This window comes from Lissotriton helveticus, chromosome 3_1, assembly GCF_964261635.1.
Source record: "Lissotriton helveticus chromosome 3_1, aLisHel1.1, whole genome shotgun sequence".
Taxonomy (NCBI): Eukaryota; Metazoa; Chordata; class Amphibia; order Caudata; family Salamandridae; genus Lissotriton; species Lissotriton helveticus.
The window spans coordinates 598,035,950-598,056,280 of record NC_136061.1 but is presented as its reverse complement, the minus strand read 5'-3'; the positions used below and the strand labels follow the sequence as shown (position 1 = coordinate 598,056,280).

The window sequence follows — 20,331 nt, the reverse complement described above, 5'->3', positions numbered from 1 at the left end:
CCCAGGACCACCTCGCCTTCAGGAGACAACTCAAGACTGGCTGTTCGAGCAGTAGCAGACCCTTTCCCCCAAGCGCCTTGAGACCCATCCGGGTGAGTAGTGCGCTATACAAATGCTATGATTGATTGATTGATTTACTGGGGAGACTCCCTTAGTGAGGAAGAAGAGCTCCACTACTTGGACCCGCTTGAACTACCCCAGGTCTCTGCGGAGGCCAACAAATCTCCCAGCCAACCCATAACGCATGAGGAGGTTCAGAAGGCAAAAGATGCCTTAAAACTTCAACGGTCCCCAGGGCCTGATGGCTTTAGCGCAGTGCTTTATAGAACATTTAGGGCGGAACTGGTACCCCCCTTGACAGAAATTTTTAATTCAATTGCGACCCTTCATCAGGTCTCCCTTTCAATGGGTGAAGCGTTGATCACGCTCATCCCTAAGACAGGGAAAAATCTACAACTATGCTCCTCTCACAGACCTATACCACTTCTCAACTTAGGTGCTAAACTCTATTAAAACATGTTGGCCAACAGACTTGAGGAGCTGCTCCCAGACTTGATCCACCCGGATTAGTCTGGGTTTATCAAGGGGCGCCAGACGCACGATAACCTGAGCAGAACTGTACACCTGATTGAGAAGGCACATAAAAAATGCGTCCCGGCTGCCTTACTATCATTGGACGCAGAGAAGACCTTTAACCGGGTCAGTTGGTCCTTCTTGATGTGTGCTCTGCGATGGTTTGGGGACACTTTTCTGGGTATGTTGCAAGCGAACTTCCATTGTCCAAGATCCAGGGTCCTAGTAAATAGGGTGGCCTCAGACTTTTTTAATCTCTCGAGGGGCATGCACCAGGGTTGCCCTTTATCACCCATGCTTTTTGTGCTATGCATAGAGCCTCTTGCAGCACGTGTTAGGGCAAATCCATAGATACACAGGATTAAATTTGGTTCAGATGACCATAAAATATCCTTATTTGCAGCCGATGTCCTTTCACCCGTCACGGAGCCCCGTTAGTCTCTTCTGGTAATACAGTCTGAGCTTAGCACCTTTGAGAATGTAGCGGGCTTCCAAATTAATCTGCTGAAATTCTTCTTACTTAACATAACGGTTCCTCAGAGGGAAATGGCAGCAATAGGGGCGTCCTCGCCATTTTAATGCGCCCGCAGGGATATAACTGACCTGGGCATCACAATCACCCCTAGCCCATCAGATTTTATACAAAGCCAATTTTCCACCACTGCCGTGACAGCTTAAGGCACACTTTAAGAGGTGGGGCTCCACATTCATCAACTGGCTAGGTAGAATAACACAGTCAAGATGAATACCCTGCGGCTGCTTCTCTATCTCTTCCAGGGCCTCCAATACTGGTAGGTAGGGAATTATTTACAGAACTGAAGTTGATGATGACAATTTTTATTTGGCAGGGGAAGAGGCTTACTGAACACTAGCCAAACCGCGACTTGCAGGGGGTTTGTCCCTACCGGACTTTCTTCTCTACTACAGGGCAGCCCAACTCAGAGTCATATCGGAGTGGTCCCTCAGGTCCTCCGAAAGGTATTGGCTCCATATGGACGAGATGGTGGTGGGTTGAACCATCTGGGACCTCTTGTGGCAGTCAAAACAGGACAGATCAAAGAATGCTTATCTTAGCACACCTACAGCTACCAAGCTCCATGCGTGGGATGTGGTCACAAAGACGTTACACTTAACAACATTTCCTTTCCCTTATACACCAATCCACTTTAGCTCGGGCTTTCCCCCTGCCCAATCAGAGGGTCCCTTTGATAAATGGAGAGAGGGGGTCTGTTTAATATCAGACAGGTTTTTTAGGGCAAACTATGCTCTTTCGAGGGTTGCGTAAAAGCATTTAATCTCCCAGGGACAGAAAAATTCCATTATCTCCAGCTGAAGCACTGGCTGCCACGCGAGGACTATTACCTATAGAGAGCTTTGTGAAATCCGTGGAGTACGTCAAGGGGGTGTATCTCATTTCTCTATTCGCTCTTACATACATCAGGTCCAATGCTGCCCCCAAGACACACAGCTTTTTGGGACGCTATGCTAGAGACACCTTTGATGGAGAAACAATGGGGTTTGCTCTATAAAGATATTGGGAAATTTAACAGATCCATGTTTCTTAGAGAAGCCCATTACAAATTAATGTATGATTGGTATTTATATCCCCAGAAGCTCCATACCCTCTCCTGGATGCTTCGGATAGGTGCTGGAGGGGCTGTGGATTACTGGGGGACTTCTGCTATATTTGGTGGGATTGCCCTGACAGTCAACCTTTTTGGAAGGAAATTCTTGCCCAGATCACGAAGATTCTAGGTTACCCAATCTCTTATTACCCGAAACATGTCCTGTTAGGGGTGCGCAATCCCTGTCTAAAGCACAAAACGGGAGTGGTGGGGACCGCTCCATCTTGTGGCTATGTTTAGGGGCAGCCAAAATGGCGGTGGCAGTGGCATGGAAGAAGGCTGAGCCCCCCTCACTTTAACAATGGCATGCTCCGTTGTAGCGTGCGTTGGCGCTGGAGTTCATGGCAGATATAATGGCTAGCGCCCATACAGGATTTGACATCATTTGTAGCCCGTTGGTGGCTTACCTGCTGGCGGGTTTGCTTCTTTTTGCCTGTGGTCCCATACTATGTGCACTGCATCTTTTCAAACCTAAGTTGCCAAGCTATATACTGTTGGCCGTGGGACCTTTGAGATGCCCAGGCCTTCTTATCGGGTGTCTTCGCCTGCCCGTGCCAGGGGTGAGTTGGATGTTGGTCCCTTTGCCCCCCCCCCCCTCTCCTTGCCCGGTCCGCCTTTGCATACCCATTGGATCTCTCTCAGATTTGTAGCCCACATGAGTTACTCGTCACGGATTTGTTTTGCTTTGTCTGGTTATTAAATTTTTTTTGTTAAACTGTGAACTTGTATAAATGGAGAGCAGATGCATCCAGTATTATGGTGATGGTTCATTGAACTAACTGTTTAAAATGACATTTGTAACTACGACTGCCTTTGTCCTAGACGAGTACTAGTGAGAAAACTGTGAGCTAACTTCAGCTACTTACCACTCTTGGCTTACTGTACTGCTGAATTGAGTCTTACAAATTGTAAATTTTTTGAAATGGCAATAAAAAGGTTTTGAAAAAAAAAAGAAAGGTTTAGGCTTGGCAAAGGGTTTATTTTGCCCAGTCGGAATGGTAGGTAGTTTAAAACTGCACACCCAGGCTGAAATGGGTTTAAAAATGATACTTACTCATTTACAGGCCCTGGGGACATGCAATGCTACTTTAGTAGGGACTTGCATGTACATTGAATGTGCCAACAGGGTGTAAGACAATGTTACCATGTTTAAAAGAGAGGAAAAGCACTTTAGCACAGGTGAGCAGTGATAAAGAGACCCATAGCCAACAAAAATGAATTAAGCAAAACAGGAGGGGTGACGGCAAAATGTTTGGGGGGACGCTGCAGAGAGGGTCAAGTCTAAAAAAATGTTTTTAACTTTCCCTTATGCTTTAGGTAACAGAGGTACTTTAAAAATCAAGGCATAGTTTGACACATTTCCTACCTCCTGTGGAAACACATTGATTGTGGTTAGTGGCACCATGGGGATTATAACACAAGAACATTACAGGCCTTATTTAGAATTGGTTTGTTATTAAAACCCCTCCCATCACTTCAGAAGTGCTAAGTCAGGAGGACTGCTAGCAGTTCCCGTGCAGCAGTACACCTTGCTCTGCTCTACTCACATGATGGTGAACACGGAGGCCACTGTGAAGCAGTAATGATGTAAAAGAGGATGAATCAATTGCCTGTGGAAATCGCTGGATCAAAAACTGGCTAAAGTGGGCGACTCTGCTCGTGTCCCACACCTTGCCTCTCTCTGTTCCTTACTGTCCAAACTCATAATAACAGCAGCTGGTGATTAACAAAGGCACTGCTTGGGGAGCTGAGAGCAGGTGACATGGCTGAATCAGTCTGTGGGGGAGGAGAGGGGGAGAAGTGTGAAATCCCTGAACTTGGAATGTGGAAGGTGGCACTTGGGGATGGGATTATAACAGAGTGTGAGACATTTCATTTCAGTTTACATGGCTAAACGTCACGTCTGAAACAGCTTCCCCTAGATTGTGAGGGTTGTACTTGAAACTGATCAAGTTTACGGGAGTCTGGACATACTCTCTTTCAAAGGGTTGTGCCTGATGTACGTCTTTTAGCAAACTTGTTCATTTTCGCATGTGCATTTGTGCATGAATACAGCAATGCACTTTACAGAAACCCAGTTCCCCAAAGGTTGCAGCTGCCAAAGCTTTAAAAGCTAAGTCTTTCACTGTAAGGAGAGAGTTGGATGTAGATGTAACCTGGAACTCCAGGTAGACACGTTGCCAAACCACTAAAGGACCCACCATTGCATCCACAAAAAAAATTATGAAAGTTTCAGATCACTTCAGAAGAGCTAGTTGAGCTCTGAGCTATGGGTCAAGCCTGAACTCTCGGATCAATATGGAACATTAGTTGATTCTACAGATATAACTAACATATAGCCTCTCAAAGTAATGCTAAGGCTCTATCTCCTATCTTCCTTTCACTAACCAAAGCAGCATCACGGTCAATCATGATTATTTCCCCACAACCAGAATGTCTGCACTTGGTTAATAACACCTCATCTTTTGCTAGTTTTAAGGCTCCAATCCAGGCACCTGAAGAGATGGTTGATGGATTCGTAGGCTTAGACACCTTTCAGGAGAAACAACCTTTGGCAGAGTCAGATGGGCTGGTGTTGGCTGTCAGCCTTGTAGCTTTGTCAATGCTTGTCGTATCTAGTTATTTTTACAACCTGTGTAGGGGCTGCCAGGCCTTCATTAATAAACTTACAAAAACTGGGTAAAGGACAAAATATGTTCTTTAGTCTGTTCTCAAAAAGCACACATTGCCAAATAATAATTAAAATGCATATCTCTTAGAAATTTGCGGATCAGACAAACAGCACAAAAAGAGGAAGTGAAGGAGAGAGAGCAGCACCTTCTTGTGCAGTTGATGTCCGAGGTGAAAGATATTATGTTTCGTAAACTTCTCTTGAAACTTCCTTAAATCAGAGGCTGAAGAGGACAGAGGCAAAGCAGAGATCATTTGCATCTCGGGTGGGCAAGACTGAACAAGTTTCTGATACTAAAAAATCAAAATACAGTTTTCATTTCCAAGTAACAACCCTCACCAAAGATGTGATAGCACTGAAGTTGAAGCAAGATTTAGAAAATTGTTCATTTTATGTCAAGACCGGAAGCTCAGATTATGCGTATCTCTTCCATTTATTTCCACTCAGCAGCCCTAAACAATATATTTTTATTGGCAAGACTACATATCCAATGAGTCTTTGTATCAATAACTAACAAACATAGAGTCAGTCCATTTAAACAACATCAAGGAACAGCACTTCCTCTTTCTTCGCTGCTCAGCAGCCAGATAAGTGTTTTCCCTCCATGTTGCTTACATGGACCTTTGTGGCCACATCAGCTGTAGTGCTGCATTTTGCAGTGTTGAGTGTTACTAGACTGTATTGCATTCACACTGTTTCCTTGCCTGCATGTTGTTAATTTACACAGGTGGGAGAAACAGCACTGCGAGAGTGAATCCCTTAGCCCTTCATGTGCTCCAGTCTACGCTTGGGGGGATGGAAGCAGGTTTCGGCTGGCAAAGAATTTGAGCGTTCGTTCCGTAGCACGCTGTTATATTTCTATAATGCTGGCTTGCATTTTACCCATTTGTTATTGCTTGAAATGGTGCATCCCTATGATGCTCTAGAGATTCTAATATGATGTCACCGCTGTGGCACTGTTATCAGTTGGTTAAGCTGTGTCTGGCAAGAAGCTATTTAGGATCTTTCTCTGAGGAATAAACCTACTTCAAGATTTACTTGTGTATTGGATTCAAAATCATAACAAATTTGGCGAAGAGGATGGGATAAGACCAAAGGAGAACCTGGTTAGTGCCATTGTGAATGCAAGTGTGCCTCATGATAGGGACTCTTTACGTTCTTTCATGGGCTTAGTGGAATACTATTCGAAGTTTGTGCTAAATTTTTCACACAAGACGGAAGCATTGAGGGAGCTTTTAAGGAAGGGTAAGAAGTTTAGCTGGGGGAAAATGCAACAATCTGCGTTTGATGTGATTAAAAAGGAAATAGTTCATGCAGGTGTTTTGACTCCATTTCAAAATGATTTGGATAATATCCTTACTGTGGATGCAAGTGCCATGGGCATAGGTGCTGTTTTGGCACAAGTGCTTGGAGGTGTGGAAAGGACTGTAGCATTTGCTTCTCGTTCTTTGTTTGAGTGTGAACGCAATTACTCTGTTATAGAGAGAGAGGCATTGGCGGCGGCCTGGGCTACAAGTCATTTTAGAGTATTTTTGTGGGGCAGTCATTTTCGGTTGCGCACTGATCATAAACCGTTGTTGAAAATTTTGGGTCCAGGAGGGATAAGCAATTGTTCTGGTAGGTTAGCAAGATTGGCAGTAAAGCTGCAAGATTTTGACTGTAAAGTGGAGTATGTTCCAGGTTGGCGCAATAAAGTCGCTGACTGTTTGTCAAGGTTACCGGATGAGAAAGCTGTGGTTGTGGATCTTTCTAAGGAGGAAGTGGTAGCAAGTATTGATGATGCAGTAGAAGGTATGGATGGTGCTATACAGAAGAAGACCTGGATTGAGCAGATGGAAGAGGATGCAACTTTGATTGGTGTCCGCAGGATGATGAAGGGTGTTACCAGGAGGGAAAGTTCTGTTCCACTTGGTGTTCGGCCTTATTTGAAAGTTGTAGATTAATTATCTGTTACAGATAATGGGGTGTTAATGCGTCAGGATAAGTTTATACCGCCACAGGGTTTGCGGGGCAGATTGATTGGGTTAGCACATCAAGGCCATATGGGTCAAACAATGACCATAAGGAGGTTGAAAGAATTGTACTGGTGGCCCACTATGGATCAGCAGGTGAGAGAGTGGGTAGAGAGGTGTGTGGCATGCAAGGAGTCTGAGAAGAGGTTAAGGGTTGGCATTGGATCGAGCAAAGAGCCCCAGCATGTTTCTGTTGCTGACAAGGTTTGGGAAAAGGTGTGTCTAGACTTTGTCGGGCCATTTTCATTCTTAAAAGAGAATGAGAGGTTTGCGGTTGTTTTGGTGGATGCAAAATTGAAATGGGTGGAAGTTGCGTTTATGAGCAGTATAACGACCAAAGCTACCATTGCTGTTTTGTCAGAAATTTTTAAGAGGGAAGGTTTTCCGGAAGTTTTGTTGACTGACAATGGAACACAATTGACCTCTACAGAAATGAAGTGCTTCTTAGATTCTGTCGGTGTAAAGCATGTGTGTTGTTCTCTATATAATCCACAAGGAAACGGACTCGTGGAGCGCATCAACCGCATGGTCAAGGGTATCATGCAATTGGCTCATGGTTCTGGTCTACCTGTGCTTGAGTCAGTGAGTGAGATGCTGTGGGCGTATCGCACAACAGTGAATGGTGACTTAGGTAAGAGCCCATTTGGAATGATGCGAGGAAGGGAGGCTGGCTCAAAGTTACTTCCTTCATGGATGAGGGAGAAAACAAGAGGGGCAGAATCACAATCTGAGTGGTTGAATGTGAATGACAAACAGTACTTTAATGTGGGAGATCTAGTGAAAGTGAAGCTTGGTGGGCATAATAATTTTGTCACCAGGTTCTGAGGACCTTTCAAGGTGAAAACTGTGGGCAGCAATTGGGTGAGATTAACTAATGGTCAAGTTTGGAATCTCAGACGGGTTGCTTTATATCAAAGGGGTGACTCCAAACACGTAGAAAATTTGGAAGGTAGGTATGATAAGGAGCAGTGTTCTCCTTGGATGTTGATGAAGGATGTAGAGTTTGGAAAGGTACAAGGGGTTGATACTCCCTCCTCTGGAGTTACAAATACTTCTGATGAACAAGGTACGCCTGCAAGGGAGGGAGATGGGTTGGATGGTTCACGTGTTTTGAGGGCTGCTGTTGAAAGAAGGTTACCTGGGTATCTGAGTGATTATGTTTCTTGATTCAATTCATGAGCCTCAGTTATATTTTGTTGATTTGTTTTTCTTTGTTTTTCTTTCCTTTTCTTGTCTTACTATAAAGGGGGGAGATGTGTTATATTTCTATAATGCTGGCTTGCATTTTACACATTTGTTATTGCTTGGAATGGTGCATCCCTATGATGCTCTAGAGATTCTAATATGATGTCACCGCTGTGGCACTGTTATCAGTTGGTCCAGCTGTGTCTGGCAAGAAGCTGTTTAGGATCTTTCTCTGAGGAATAAACCTACTTCAAGATTTACTTGTGTATTGGATTCATTATCATAACACACGCCTGACTATCCTCACAGCAGGGAGACTCTGGGCGGGCCTTTCTATGAGGATCTCTGCCCAAACACACGGCAGAGCGTCTTGCTAACCAAGAGATATGCAGTATGCATTTGCTCCAGATAGGGGGCGTGGCACGCAAACCTGGCTTTAAAGAGGAGGAGGCACCCCTCCTTACATTCTTGGCATTCCTTGGCGTGCATCAAGTGCGTCCGACAGTTTTTCTTCCCACTGAGAAGCAGACTGTCAGTTTCTGATCGCGCCGGAGCCAGCAATGTTTTCCCTGCTATTTCACCTGCTCCAGATTAGCGGTTTACCCGTGGAGTGTTTCCTTATTACTAGGCCAGTGTATTTCAAGGCTGTAAATCACAAACAAGCATTGGCTCTTAAAAAGAAAATTCTGGGCCTGGTAGCTATTATTTCCTGTATGGCATTAAGCTTGTTTTGAATTTTTTTTATACCGCTCTGACCTCTAATTTCATGAGCATCATGGCAGATGAGTTGATGCATACTGGGAGTCTGTGGAGGATGAGCATTCTTTACACCCCATCCACATAGAATTGGTGGATGCTATTGATGCATCATTGAAGAAGGCGATCTCTTTGATTCTGGAATCCCTGAGCAAACGCCTAATTTAACTCACTGCAAGGCGGAGTGGGGTCCCTCATCAGGGGAAAGCTGGACGGAACCCACTACCTGTTTAAGGTAGACTTCTAAGGGCAAGGCGAAGCCAAAAATCACCCCCCTACGACCGCTACCTCATCCGAGGCCTTCGAGTAGGCTGTGCCAGGCATTTCCCAAAAGAAGCCTAGACAATCATGAGGCAAAAGAGGATTCCCAACCAGGTGAGACCCCCGAAGAGGATGCCTGCCCCCAGCAGGGGGTGGATGACAATAATGTGGACGATACCAACAACCCTGATGGGGACACTGGTGATGGACCAGGCCCAAGCAGACCTTATGGACCGGAAGGTGGCTCCAAGAAACCCCGGCTGAATGTTCCTCAGGACCAAGATTCCATAAATATAATGGACATGCTCAACCCAGAAGATTTTTAGCATCCCCCCCTTTGTGGACTGGATCCCAACGCCAATGTAGCGAGTTATGTGGCCAGCTGTATCAGGAAACCCACAGACCAGGAGGTCGAGTTTGCCTGAAAACAGAGTGCCCCTGGCCCTCCCTTGCGAATAAGGTGCAAGCACCCCAGAAATTGATGCACGAATAGCAACATTTATCACCAAATTCATTAAAGACTATTAGAAGGGTCTGGACCGCTCTTGGTGGACCTGCCAAGACATGGTCCTGGATGTGGTGGGTCAGCTGACCAAACTTTTGGACATGGTGTAAGATGACAGGGAGTCAGGCCACATGATTGAACCGGCAGTCCTATCGGGATGGGCTCAGAAGGCACTACCGTATTTTCCGGCGTATAAGACGACTTTTGAACCCCTGAAAATGTTTTGGAAAGTCGGGGGTCGTCTTATACGCCGGATGCCAAATCAGACCGTTGTTTTTATGGGTTTATCAAGAGCGCAGACTACTCCTGAAGGTGTCAGACTGCTTCTACATGCTTTTACCGGTATGCCACGGCCCCAACAAAATCAGCGAGGGGCTGATCTTGGATGCGAGTTCGAGCTGCACCATTTCCCGCCCACGCTCTCTAATCCGCCGTCCGTGCCCAGGGCCCAGTGCCAGAGCTCCCCCTCCTCGCGCACCGCGGGGGCTAAGGGGTATTGGAACGTTACTGTAAGGCGCTCTGACACAGACGGGTAAAGTCCGCGCTATATAAAATCGCATACCGACACAAGCCCAAGCCGTATAAGACACTCTGAAGGCACAGCTACCGTATTTACATTACACAGTGGAGCGGAACCGTTACTGTAAGGCGCTCTGACACAAACGGATCAAGTGACAATAGCGAGCAACCAAAATACATGAGGTAGCAATCGGTACATTACAAGAGAAAAAAGTGATAAGTGTGCAGGTATAATACTGCAATAAATGGCAGACACTGCACGATTGCTCTAAAGACAGGGCACTCAAACACTCCTGCCTAGACTGACCTGCACACGCGCCTCCAACCGCTTGCAGATCCCCAGGCAGATGAGGCAGCAGGATAAGGCAGCAGGAGGTCCTGAAATATAACAGGCAGCTCTGAAGATGGCGGCCCCCACTGTGTTCCACATGTGCTGATCTCTCTCTCCTTCCAGAAATCTCATGCTCATCGGAAGGAGGGAAGTGTCAGTACCACATGATCTCCTCAGTCCATGGAGATAGAAAGGGGACAAAACACACTACCCTTCTTTTTAAGGTTTTAATATGACTGATAGTTATATAATCTTTATTATTATGTTGAAATCTAACATAAGGTAGGTACCTTGTTTTGATACACACCTCAACTGCACTGTACAGTTTAATAAAGTAAGGAGATGCTTGGAGAGGGCCTGTAGTGTGAGCACAGAGTTTGTATGCAGTGCACAGGAAGTACCGGTACCAGTACCAGTAGAGCACTTGCCGTGATTGGCTTGTTGTTGCAAAAGGAAAGGCAGTCTGGTGAGCAGATATTTACATGTTTACAGTACCAGTCCCTGTTCATACAGTATAGCAGCAATACATACAGTATGCAAATGGCTGACAGTCAAGAACCCATCATGGCTCCAGCAGCAGCAAGAAGAAAGAAATATGAAGCCAGTTACAAACTTAAAGTTGTAAATTTTGCCATGGAACATAATAACTGTGCTGCTGCAAGACAATATGGAGTAACTGAAAAGATGGTTCGGGCCTGGAAAGCAAATGAAAAAGCATTAAGGAGTATGCCAAGGGGTAAGTGTGCATTAAGAAGAGGCACCCCACATTGGCCAGAACTCGAAAAACATGAAGCAGACATGGTGAATGAGCACCGCCAAAGCGGTTATGTAGTGACACGAAATAAAATACGTTTGTTTGCACTTCAGTGGGCCAAATCTAACCCAGATCTCAGCAACAGATTTAAGGCCACTGTATCCTGGTGTACTAGATTCTTGGGAAGGCATAATCTGGTATTGAGGCAAAAGACGAAAATTGCACAAAAATTACCTGCAGATCTTGATGCCAAAATGCAAAGTTTCCATCGCTACGTTATTAAGCTGCGCAATGAACATGGCTATGCGCTAAGTAGTATCGGAAATATGGATGAAACTCCAATAAATTTTGATATGGTTGCAAACAAAACTGTCCATCCAAAAGGTGAAAAAACAATTTTAATAAAAACAACAGGACATGAGAAGTCCAGTTTTACAGTGGTATTAGCATGCACAGCTGATGGCGCCAAACTGAGACCAATGGTTATTTTTAAAAGAAAAACAATGCCGAAACTCAAGTTTCCTGTTGGTTGTTTTGTACATGTGAATGAAAAAGGCTGGATGGATGAAGAAGGGGTAAAGCTATGGCTTGATAATGTATGGAGCAGGCGACCAGGTGGACTTCTTCAAAAACGTAGTCTACTGGTGTGGGATATGTTCAGGGCTCATTTAACTCCCAGCACCAAGCAAAGGCTGGCAAGAATAAAAACAGATGCTGCAGTTATTCCTGGAGGGTTGACATCGTTGGTACAGCCACTGGATGTGTGCCTAAACAAGCCATTTAAAGATCGCATTCGAGAACAGTGGAATGAGTGGATGGTTAGCGGTGAAAAAACATTCACAAAAGGAGGAAACATGCGTGCACCACAGTTGGATGTTTTGTGCAAGTTTGTCATAAAAGCCTGGAATGATATTGATGCAGAAACAGTCATAAAGTCTTTCAAGAAGTGTGGCATATCAAATTCATTAGATGGTATGGAGGACGACTACTTGTGGCAAGATGAAGATAAAGATGAAGCCGAGACCACACCATCTGATACGGAATTACCAGATCCATACGATGACTGCTTTACAGATGTACCACAAGATCTCATTGACTTACTTATGATATCAGATGACGAAGAGGAGGATTTTGAAGGCTTTTAAAGGGAACGTCAGCAAATCCTGTAACAATCGCATGGAGTTATGAAAAGTTTAATCCACTTGCACTGTTTTATGTTTACCGTACATGTTTGATGACAAACAGCCTTATGTTTTACAAGTGACTGTTTTTCATATGGTTCTAAATAAAAATATTGTGACTAAAGCAATATGTTTTATACAACCAATTTGTTTGAGTTTAGTCTTTGAGTGTGACTAATAAACGCTTGCCACTGTCCTCTGATAAAGCCTTACTGCTCACCCACACGGAGGAGGACTAGAATCACTAGTAAGCCCAAAATAAATTCTCAAAATGGCTATGCAGGACTGTGTTGGACTGCGCTGGAAGTGGGGGTAGTCTTATACGGCGAGTATAGCACGAAACCTAAATTTTATCAAGCAAAGTAGGGGGTCGTCTTATACGCCGGGTCGTCTTATACGCCGGAAAATACGGTATGTTTCCTAGGAAATGTGAATGCGTATAATCAACGGAGCGTGGGCACTCTTTGTTGAATAAAATAGATCGTGCCCAAACTAGGCAAACTAGCCACCACTGAATCGCCGGGTGGAACAACCAGTAAGAAATAACCCTTTTTTCCTACCAGAGGTTGGTGCAAGACTGCAGTGGTTCAACCACAAGTGGGTGTCCATTACAGGGGACACATGGGTGCTCGAAACAGTGACAGGGTTTAAAATACAATTCCACGGAACACCACGTCAACTTGTTGACCTTTAACATTTTCAAAAGTGGGTTTTTACCTGGTTGTTAATTGTGTACTCATATTTGGCCGAAGCTATAGATTAGCTATAATACTTTAGCATGCTGATAAAGCATGGAAACCCATGAGCTGAAAATTCTTTATATTATTTTAAGTTTTCATAATTTATATTCCTAGTTCACAGGGCTGATTACCTCCCTTTATCTGCAGTCCACTGCAGTGTAATATTCAGTCAAAACGCATGACTTCTCAATATAACTAGGGGAATGTGTTAGGGCTCTACTATATCACCAATTCTATTTGCCTGTTTATGGAAACACTGGAAGTATAGATGAGGACCTCAACCTCAAAAGTGCCTCCAGTATTAGAAGCATCTCCTATTAAATTGTATGGTGAGAATGGTGCTTTATTTTTGCACACAGACAAATAAATAATTGAAGCAGCTCTGCAGATCATTTCATTTTGAAGTAAAGGCTAGAAAATAAATACAAATATAACATACGGTTTGATTTTTAATGCCTCACTGATGATACTACATGTGGTGTTATGTTCTAGCTGCTCAGATAGGCGAAAGAAGAATTTTAGGCTACAATTTTCAGAAGCATTTTTTTTACATCCAGATTTGTAGCACTTTATTAAAGTTAGCAGAGAAAGATCAATGTAAACAGGAGGAATGGAGTGCAACCAGTTTCCTCCAAATCACATTAAAAGAAGATAGCATGCTGGTATTCTTGGATAGTGCCTATATTAGAGTGATGCAAGTAGAACAGGTAGGAATCAATACACATTTTAAAGACTGGCATAAAACCTGTTTACTTGCTTGTGAATCTATTTGAGGACGCAATCTAAAATGCATGCAACGCTGCTATAGCTGAATGCTGCGTTTTAGGCCTGTTGCACTTCAATGGTTTAAATCCAGTGTTTCCACAAATTGCCTTTGCTACAGTGATGTAAAAGTGGGTGATCGGCTACACATATTTCGGACTTGCCCTCACTTAGAAGACTATCGGCATTTACTTTTATACAATTTTATATCCCAGGTAGTATGCTGCTTAGATCCTTGTACGCAGCTCCCCCAATCGCTGGACAAACGTTCGGCTAGAGTCGAGCAGCTAGTGTTTATCTCCATGATTGTTGGAGATCTCTGACCACCAGGAATTGGAAGACTGATTCTAACTCATCGTAAAAGCAGCAAGCAAGGACGATCAGTATTTTCAGGAGGGAACATTGGGCTAGATGTACTAATTTGAGGAAATCGGTATTCCCCAATGTATGAAACTCTTGAGTTTCATTAGGGATTCCTAGAGAGTCGCAAATAGACCTATCTCATGAATATTAATGAGGTAGGAAGCAATTTGCGACCCAATATGACTCACAGCCATCACAAGTATGGTGGCCTGCTGACGTAAGCTGACCACCAGGTATGTGATTGCTTGTTAATAAAGCAAATTATTATAATTATTATTTTAAAGCAGCCTTTTAAATGCAGCCCATTTTCCTTGAAGGAAAACAGGATGCCTTTAAAATGAAAAAATTAAACTTTGCAGTTTCATTTTTTAAGAGTAGGCAGTGGTCCGTGGGACGACTGTCTGCTCTTAAAAAATATTTTTATTTACATTCTCAAAGGGGATGGTGTCCCTTGGTGACCCCTTCCCATTTGCAAATGGGTTACCACTTACCTGAGGTAGGTGGTAAAATGCAAATGTTTTGTGACCGCATTTCAATTGCAAAACATTCTTGCATACCACTGTGACTCTTTATTAGGAAGGAACGCCTAAACACACCCCTTCCTAATCTCGAATCAGTATGTATTCGCAATTCCAAACAGTGCTTTGGTAACTTGTTATCAAATCGCAATATGGGATGGATTAGTTTCAGTAAATACCTGCAGAAGTTTGAAAGGAATGGGGTTTTGATCAAACTAGGACAAACTGAAATCACCACTGGATGATGCCAGGTCTGAAGTAGTGGGAAGTTTAAGACTACAATTATGAATTCCCCATTTCATTTTACTTTTGCTTAAATATCATATAGACTAAATGACTGTACAACATTATCTAATGGCTTGATGTGTCACGTGTTTGTGGGGCCATTTTATGTATATGTTTGCTATTTTTGTAATGATTATACTTTATCTGCATCAAATAAAATGGGATGCAAACAGTGCAGTGTTTATAGTGTTACAGTTTGTCTACAACAAGCATGATACAAATAGTGCATGTTTTACTCTCCTTTAATGTTGCATCACTAAGGAAATGGAAATACTTCTGCTCATAAAAACATCTAAAACAAAGTCAGACATGTTGCTTTTATCCTTGCTTGTGTTTTTGGTAGGAGAGAGTGTTATCAGTAAGAAGATGTCCACAGGAAGTTGGGATAGTACGTTTGGTGTATAATTTCTTTGTTCCTTCTTAACTAGTCTTCCACTAAATATTTACCAGCTCTGCAGGGATGTCTCAAGGGCTGAATTTAGGGAGTGGGATGCAAGATGTAGCAGCAAAAGTAGATGTGTTTACATAGAACACCATGATTCCCCAGCAAGTAGGGCAGCACCGTGAAAGAATAAGGTGGTTGAAATGTGCTCGGTTATATTCCGGCATCACCCGCCCTTTAGGAGAAGCTCTCTTCTGCCTCACAGTTCACTCCAGCTCAGAGGGAATATACATTTAAATAATTACATTTTCTTAAAATTCTTATGAACACTGGTCCCTGCAAAAAATAAGTTGAAAACTCTAAATACAAAGTTTCATAGGGGGTGCCAGTCATGGATTTACAAAATGGATTCCAAATGTATACATTCATACATACCCCAAGTGATGTCGACAATACCCTGAAAGGCAAAAAAACATTATCAGATATGGTCAATACAAGCTTGTAATTTATTGGCATTTCTTATCATGGGTCTCAGTGGCAGATCATTTATGTGGGGCGTTTTGGTAGTGCCCCACCACATACATTCTTTACCACTCTAACTTTCTGGAACTACTCCGCCATGCCACTGTACAGTTTGACACCAATAAGTATGCCTCTGATGGATGGTAGACCAAGTTCAGCCTATTTCATGTTTATGTTCTGTGGGGTGATGGTGCATTAGCCCACACTAGAAGAGACCAAATTTCAAAGCTTATGACCGGCTCTGCATCACAAGCACAGTGTGTCTCACAGTATGAGACCTGTAACACAGCCAAATAACCTGCAATTGAAGACGTTTGGTAATTGCATATGTTACAGGCCATATACTTCCAAATTCGCTGTTACCTAGTGCACAGTGGCTAACAAGTTCAAAGCTGATGGAATTATGAGTTGAGTAGAGAGAAGCATGAGCTGGACAAGTACCAAACATAATTTTAATTCCACCAGATATAAAATAATGGTCATAACACAACTGGTCAATATTGGGGGTAAGGGAAACTTTGAGTAGAAGAAAGTTGATAAGGGACCAGGCCATAGGAAGAGAATCATCTCCCCATTAACATTAAATTCAGACTTTTGTACTAGGAAGGCTTCTCACAGTGTTTATTGATCGAAATAAGCAGAGCAAAGCATGGGAGACTTCCAGCAATTGGTGCAGCGCAAGGCTGCCCACTCTTTACAAGTCACAAATATATTAACATATACATGACATTAACGTGCACTTAGCACGTTTCCTGTGCGGTTTAACATAAGTGCAGCACTGACACCATTATTAAAGAGTACATTCATCGTAGAATTTATTGACATTATGTGCTTATCATACTTAATTGATTTATTGAATGAAGTCTTAATTAATTAAAACCATCCTCATTAATAGATAAAGTGCTTGCTATAAAAATGAAAATCTACTTTCACAACTTGTGCTACAATATAGCAATAACATTTAATGATTTGAAAACTAAATGGAAACTGTCCTCATATATGTAGAATGTGATGTTACCTAAAACGATAAAGAATATATGTAATGTGTGCATTATCTTTGTTTTTAATGTAGTTCTTAGCCATAATTAAATATGGTTAATTTGAAAATTTACTGTATGCCACATTTAATACGAATTCAAATGCAATGTACTAAAGACATATATACATTTTTGTTTAAATGTGCACATATTAAATGTGCACCACTGAGTTAATGCCCAAACTTGTCCTGATCCGTGGTGCGTCCATTGGGGCGTGGGGGCGCCCGCAGCGGCCCGCAGCTCCCTTGGCGTTTCTGAACTTAAGTAAACTGAATTAGTTTACTTAAGTTCAAAGACGCCAAGGCGGGAGAACTGACAATCATGTCAGACATCATTACGTCAGTCCACCCACCCCCTTCAGAGTCTGAAGGGGGTGGGCGGTCTGGCGTCATGTTGATTGACATGATTGTCACCAGGGCAACAGGAAGCAACACAAGTGTGAATGAGTGGGGACGGAGGGTGAATTTTGTACCCGGGCCGTGCCCACTCATTCGCTCTCGTGTTTGAACTTTTTTGCGCATGCCCATTAGGAGCCCTTCGGGCTCCTAATGGGCATGCTGTGGGCAAAGAGTAGCCTGTGCCCCCAGCCAATCCTAGCACTGCAGCAGTGCCTGGATTGGCGGAGAGGGGCTGCCAGTCCAGTGCCATTTGTGACGTGATTGAAGGCGCCAAGGGGAGCAGAGGTGGCGTAGACCCGGAACGGCGGTGACTCGATGAGGTCAGTTTTGTTTTATTTAACTCCCCCCACCCCCGGCGCGACATCCCCCCCTCCCTACCTTCCCCCCCCCCCCCCCCCCCCGCGAGCTGACTGCCGCCAGCCACTGTCACAAACTAAGCTCTGTCATTGAAGAACTCTCTTCCTATTACATTTGTTGCCCGTAAATACGTCATTTTACCCCGAGGGGGTTGTGGCTCATGGCAGATAGGGTAAGGGCGTACACTGGGGATTTAGAGAGTGTAAAATAACCCTTCACCAAGGGCCGCAAGTTCCTTGCACTGCCTCCCTCCCATACATGGTAGAAACGTCTCTCTTTTAGTGCTACGCAGTTTCTCCGTGTCGCTCGTTTGCAGTTACACGATCTGTGTTCGGGACAGTGCAGTTTATTGTGTGGGGAGTGTTCATATCTTTTTGGTGCCACCAGCTGCCTCGTGCCCTCTCACCTAGTCTTTCAAGCTGCTGTGAGTGCTTCTGTGTTAACTGACGCTGTGTGTGCAGGTGCAGTGTGATCTTGAGGCTACTGACCACACAATACAGATTCTGCGTGCAGCCTAGCACTTGGTTTTGTCTGTCACAATATGGAACAACATTTGTCATTCGTTATCAGGGGTGATATATTTGTTAGCCTTCAGAGAAACATTTGCTGTTCTTTAATCTCCAGCGTGCAGGCCAATATTCATAGGGTACAGCTCTTGGAACCGCAGTATTAGATGGGGCTGTCTGGTCTCAGATGAAAGCTGCTTAGCAGGCCGAAAGAATTGCATTTGTATTATCTGCCATTTACATATTTATTTATATCGCTGAAAGTCTTCTTTCTCACGAGGCATACTGCTGATATTTGTAAATATACTCCAAAAGTCTAAACTTTAAACACTATTCTCCCCTCCTCATCTGCAAACTTTTTTTAAAAAAAAGCTAAGCTTCTAATGTCAACCTTGTTTTAGAATGAATTAATTGAATGTAGCACCGCTGGTTTCAGAACTCGCTGTTGTAAAACATTATTAGAGCTTCCACGTGACAGGTTCAACGTGACATTCATCATTTTCGGTAAACAATGCCGAGGCGCTTCCGTTTTGTTGTCAAGAGCGGCGTGTTATTCCTGGCGTTTTACACATGGATTAACAGGTGACGAGCTCCAAGAAGTCCAGGTTATTAGGCCATGTCTTGAGCTCACTGTGGTAGCTCACTTCACATCTTTGTGATGAGCACCCTGGCTGTTAGTGTGTGGGTCACCGAATGCAGGTGAGGGTTAGTGAGTGCACCTCTGACGCTCACCCGCCTTTAGTGCAGGTTAGTAGGCCGTATTCTGAGCTCTCTGTGGAAGCTCACACCATGACAGTGTCTTTGTGGTGAGCCTCCTGGCTGATCGTGTGTACGCCTCTCTACCACTCTCTAGCTTCAAAAACATAACAATAGAAATGTTTCTGACGCTAGGCCCTGCTGGCACACAGCATGTATATTGCCCTCAGGTGCGTGGCACTGGCTGGGCCTAGCTTCAGAAACATTTCTATCTACATATTGTTATATGACATACCTTAATTATTTTAATAACTGCACTTTCACAATTGCGTTATTAACTTCCTGCTTCTCAAATTTGCTTGAAAATGCACCATTTACCCACTCTTTTTTCAAAATTTTCTCCCCCGAACCCTCCTTAAAATGTTGGGGCTCGCTCGCTTGCCACGGTGCCATCCAACAGAAAATGTATGTTCCACCACTTGCAAATGTCACCAGCCACCACTGAATTTAGGCCTGTATTTCACCATGCTGCATAAATTCTGTTTTCCATTTTCTGTTAACTCGAAATTTTTTGCAGGCATTCACATGCATTGTTAGTTGTAGCATAGATACATTACAGTACTAGAGATAGGAGAAAGAGCCTGAGAATAAGACATTGACGATGGAACATGGGGACCCAGAGTTAACTGAAAGCTCTATTAAGCAAATGTTGCAAACAAATATGTGAGTGAGAAAGATGTCCTTCCCATATTGAGTGTGGGATAACCTGCAGATGTTGCAGACTGCAACATGAGAAATGAACGAGAACAATAGATCACTGATGATACGCACAAAGGAGGTGTAATCCAGAGACTTTGGGTGTTATAATTTAGTGTTCATCCGGTTTGGCTACAGAACTCACCTAGATGCCCCTTCGCTCTTGACAGATGTCCTTCAGACTTCTATCTTTCTTGGAGCCTTGCAGACCTCGCCCTTGCTTCACTCCTGCCTACGGACTTATAGAGCTTCAGACTTCTATGTTTACAGTTCATCATTTTGTAAGTGTGACTTAGGTTAACACTTATTCCCTGATCCATAGAAGACTCTTGATCGAGCTTCTGGGATGCTGACACTTTCCTACCTAATCTTTCCTTACTTTATTCTGATTTCATGGAAATTCCCTGATTTTGAGATCCTTTAATTGGATTAGGTTCATGAAATATAAATTACTAATGCATAGACAACAGAACTTGCATCTCTTCTCCAAGTATTACATACTTTAATTAATCTTTTGTATTGCTGTAACTGAATTGCTTGTTTGCATTATATTAGTTTTTATACATTTCTTTTGCAGGCTTAAATTGCCTGTTGCTATTTTGTATTTTCATAGCGTGGTCTTAAGAGTCATGTATC

The 20,331-nt window shown here is 43.5% G+C and overlaps 1 protein-coding gene across 3 annotated transcripts in view; it reads right to left on the bottom strand.

Annotated features, from left to right (window-relative positions):
• Positions 1-20,331, bottom strand: part of LOC144824675 (uncharacterized) — a 1,660,589-nt gene that overhangs the window by 1,461,423 nt on the left and 178,835 nt on the right. For all 3 annotated transcript variants that reach the window (XM_078683712.1, XM_078683710.1, XM_078683711.1), the window contains exon 2: positions 15,859-15,880. In XM_078683712.1, coding sequence (XP_078539838.1) covers positions 15,859-15,880 — 22 coding nt within the window. The remainder of the gene's footprint in view (positions 1-15,858; positions 15,881-20,331) is intronic.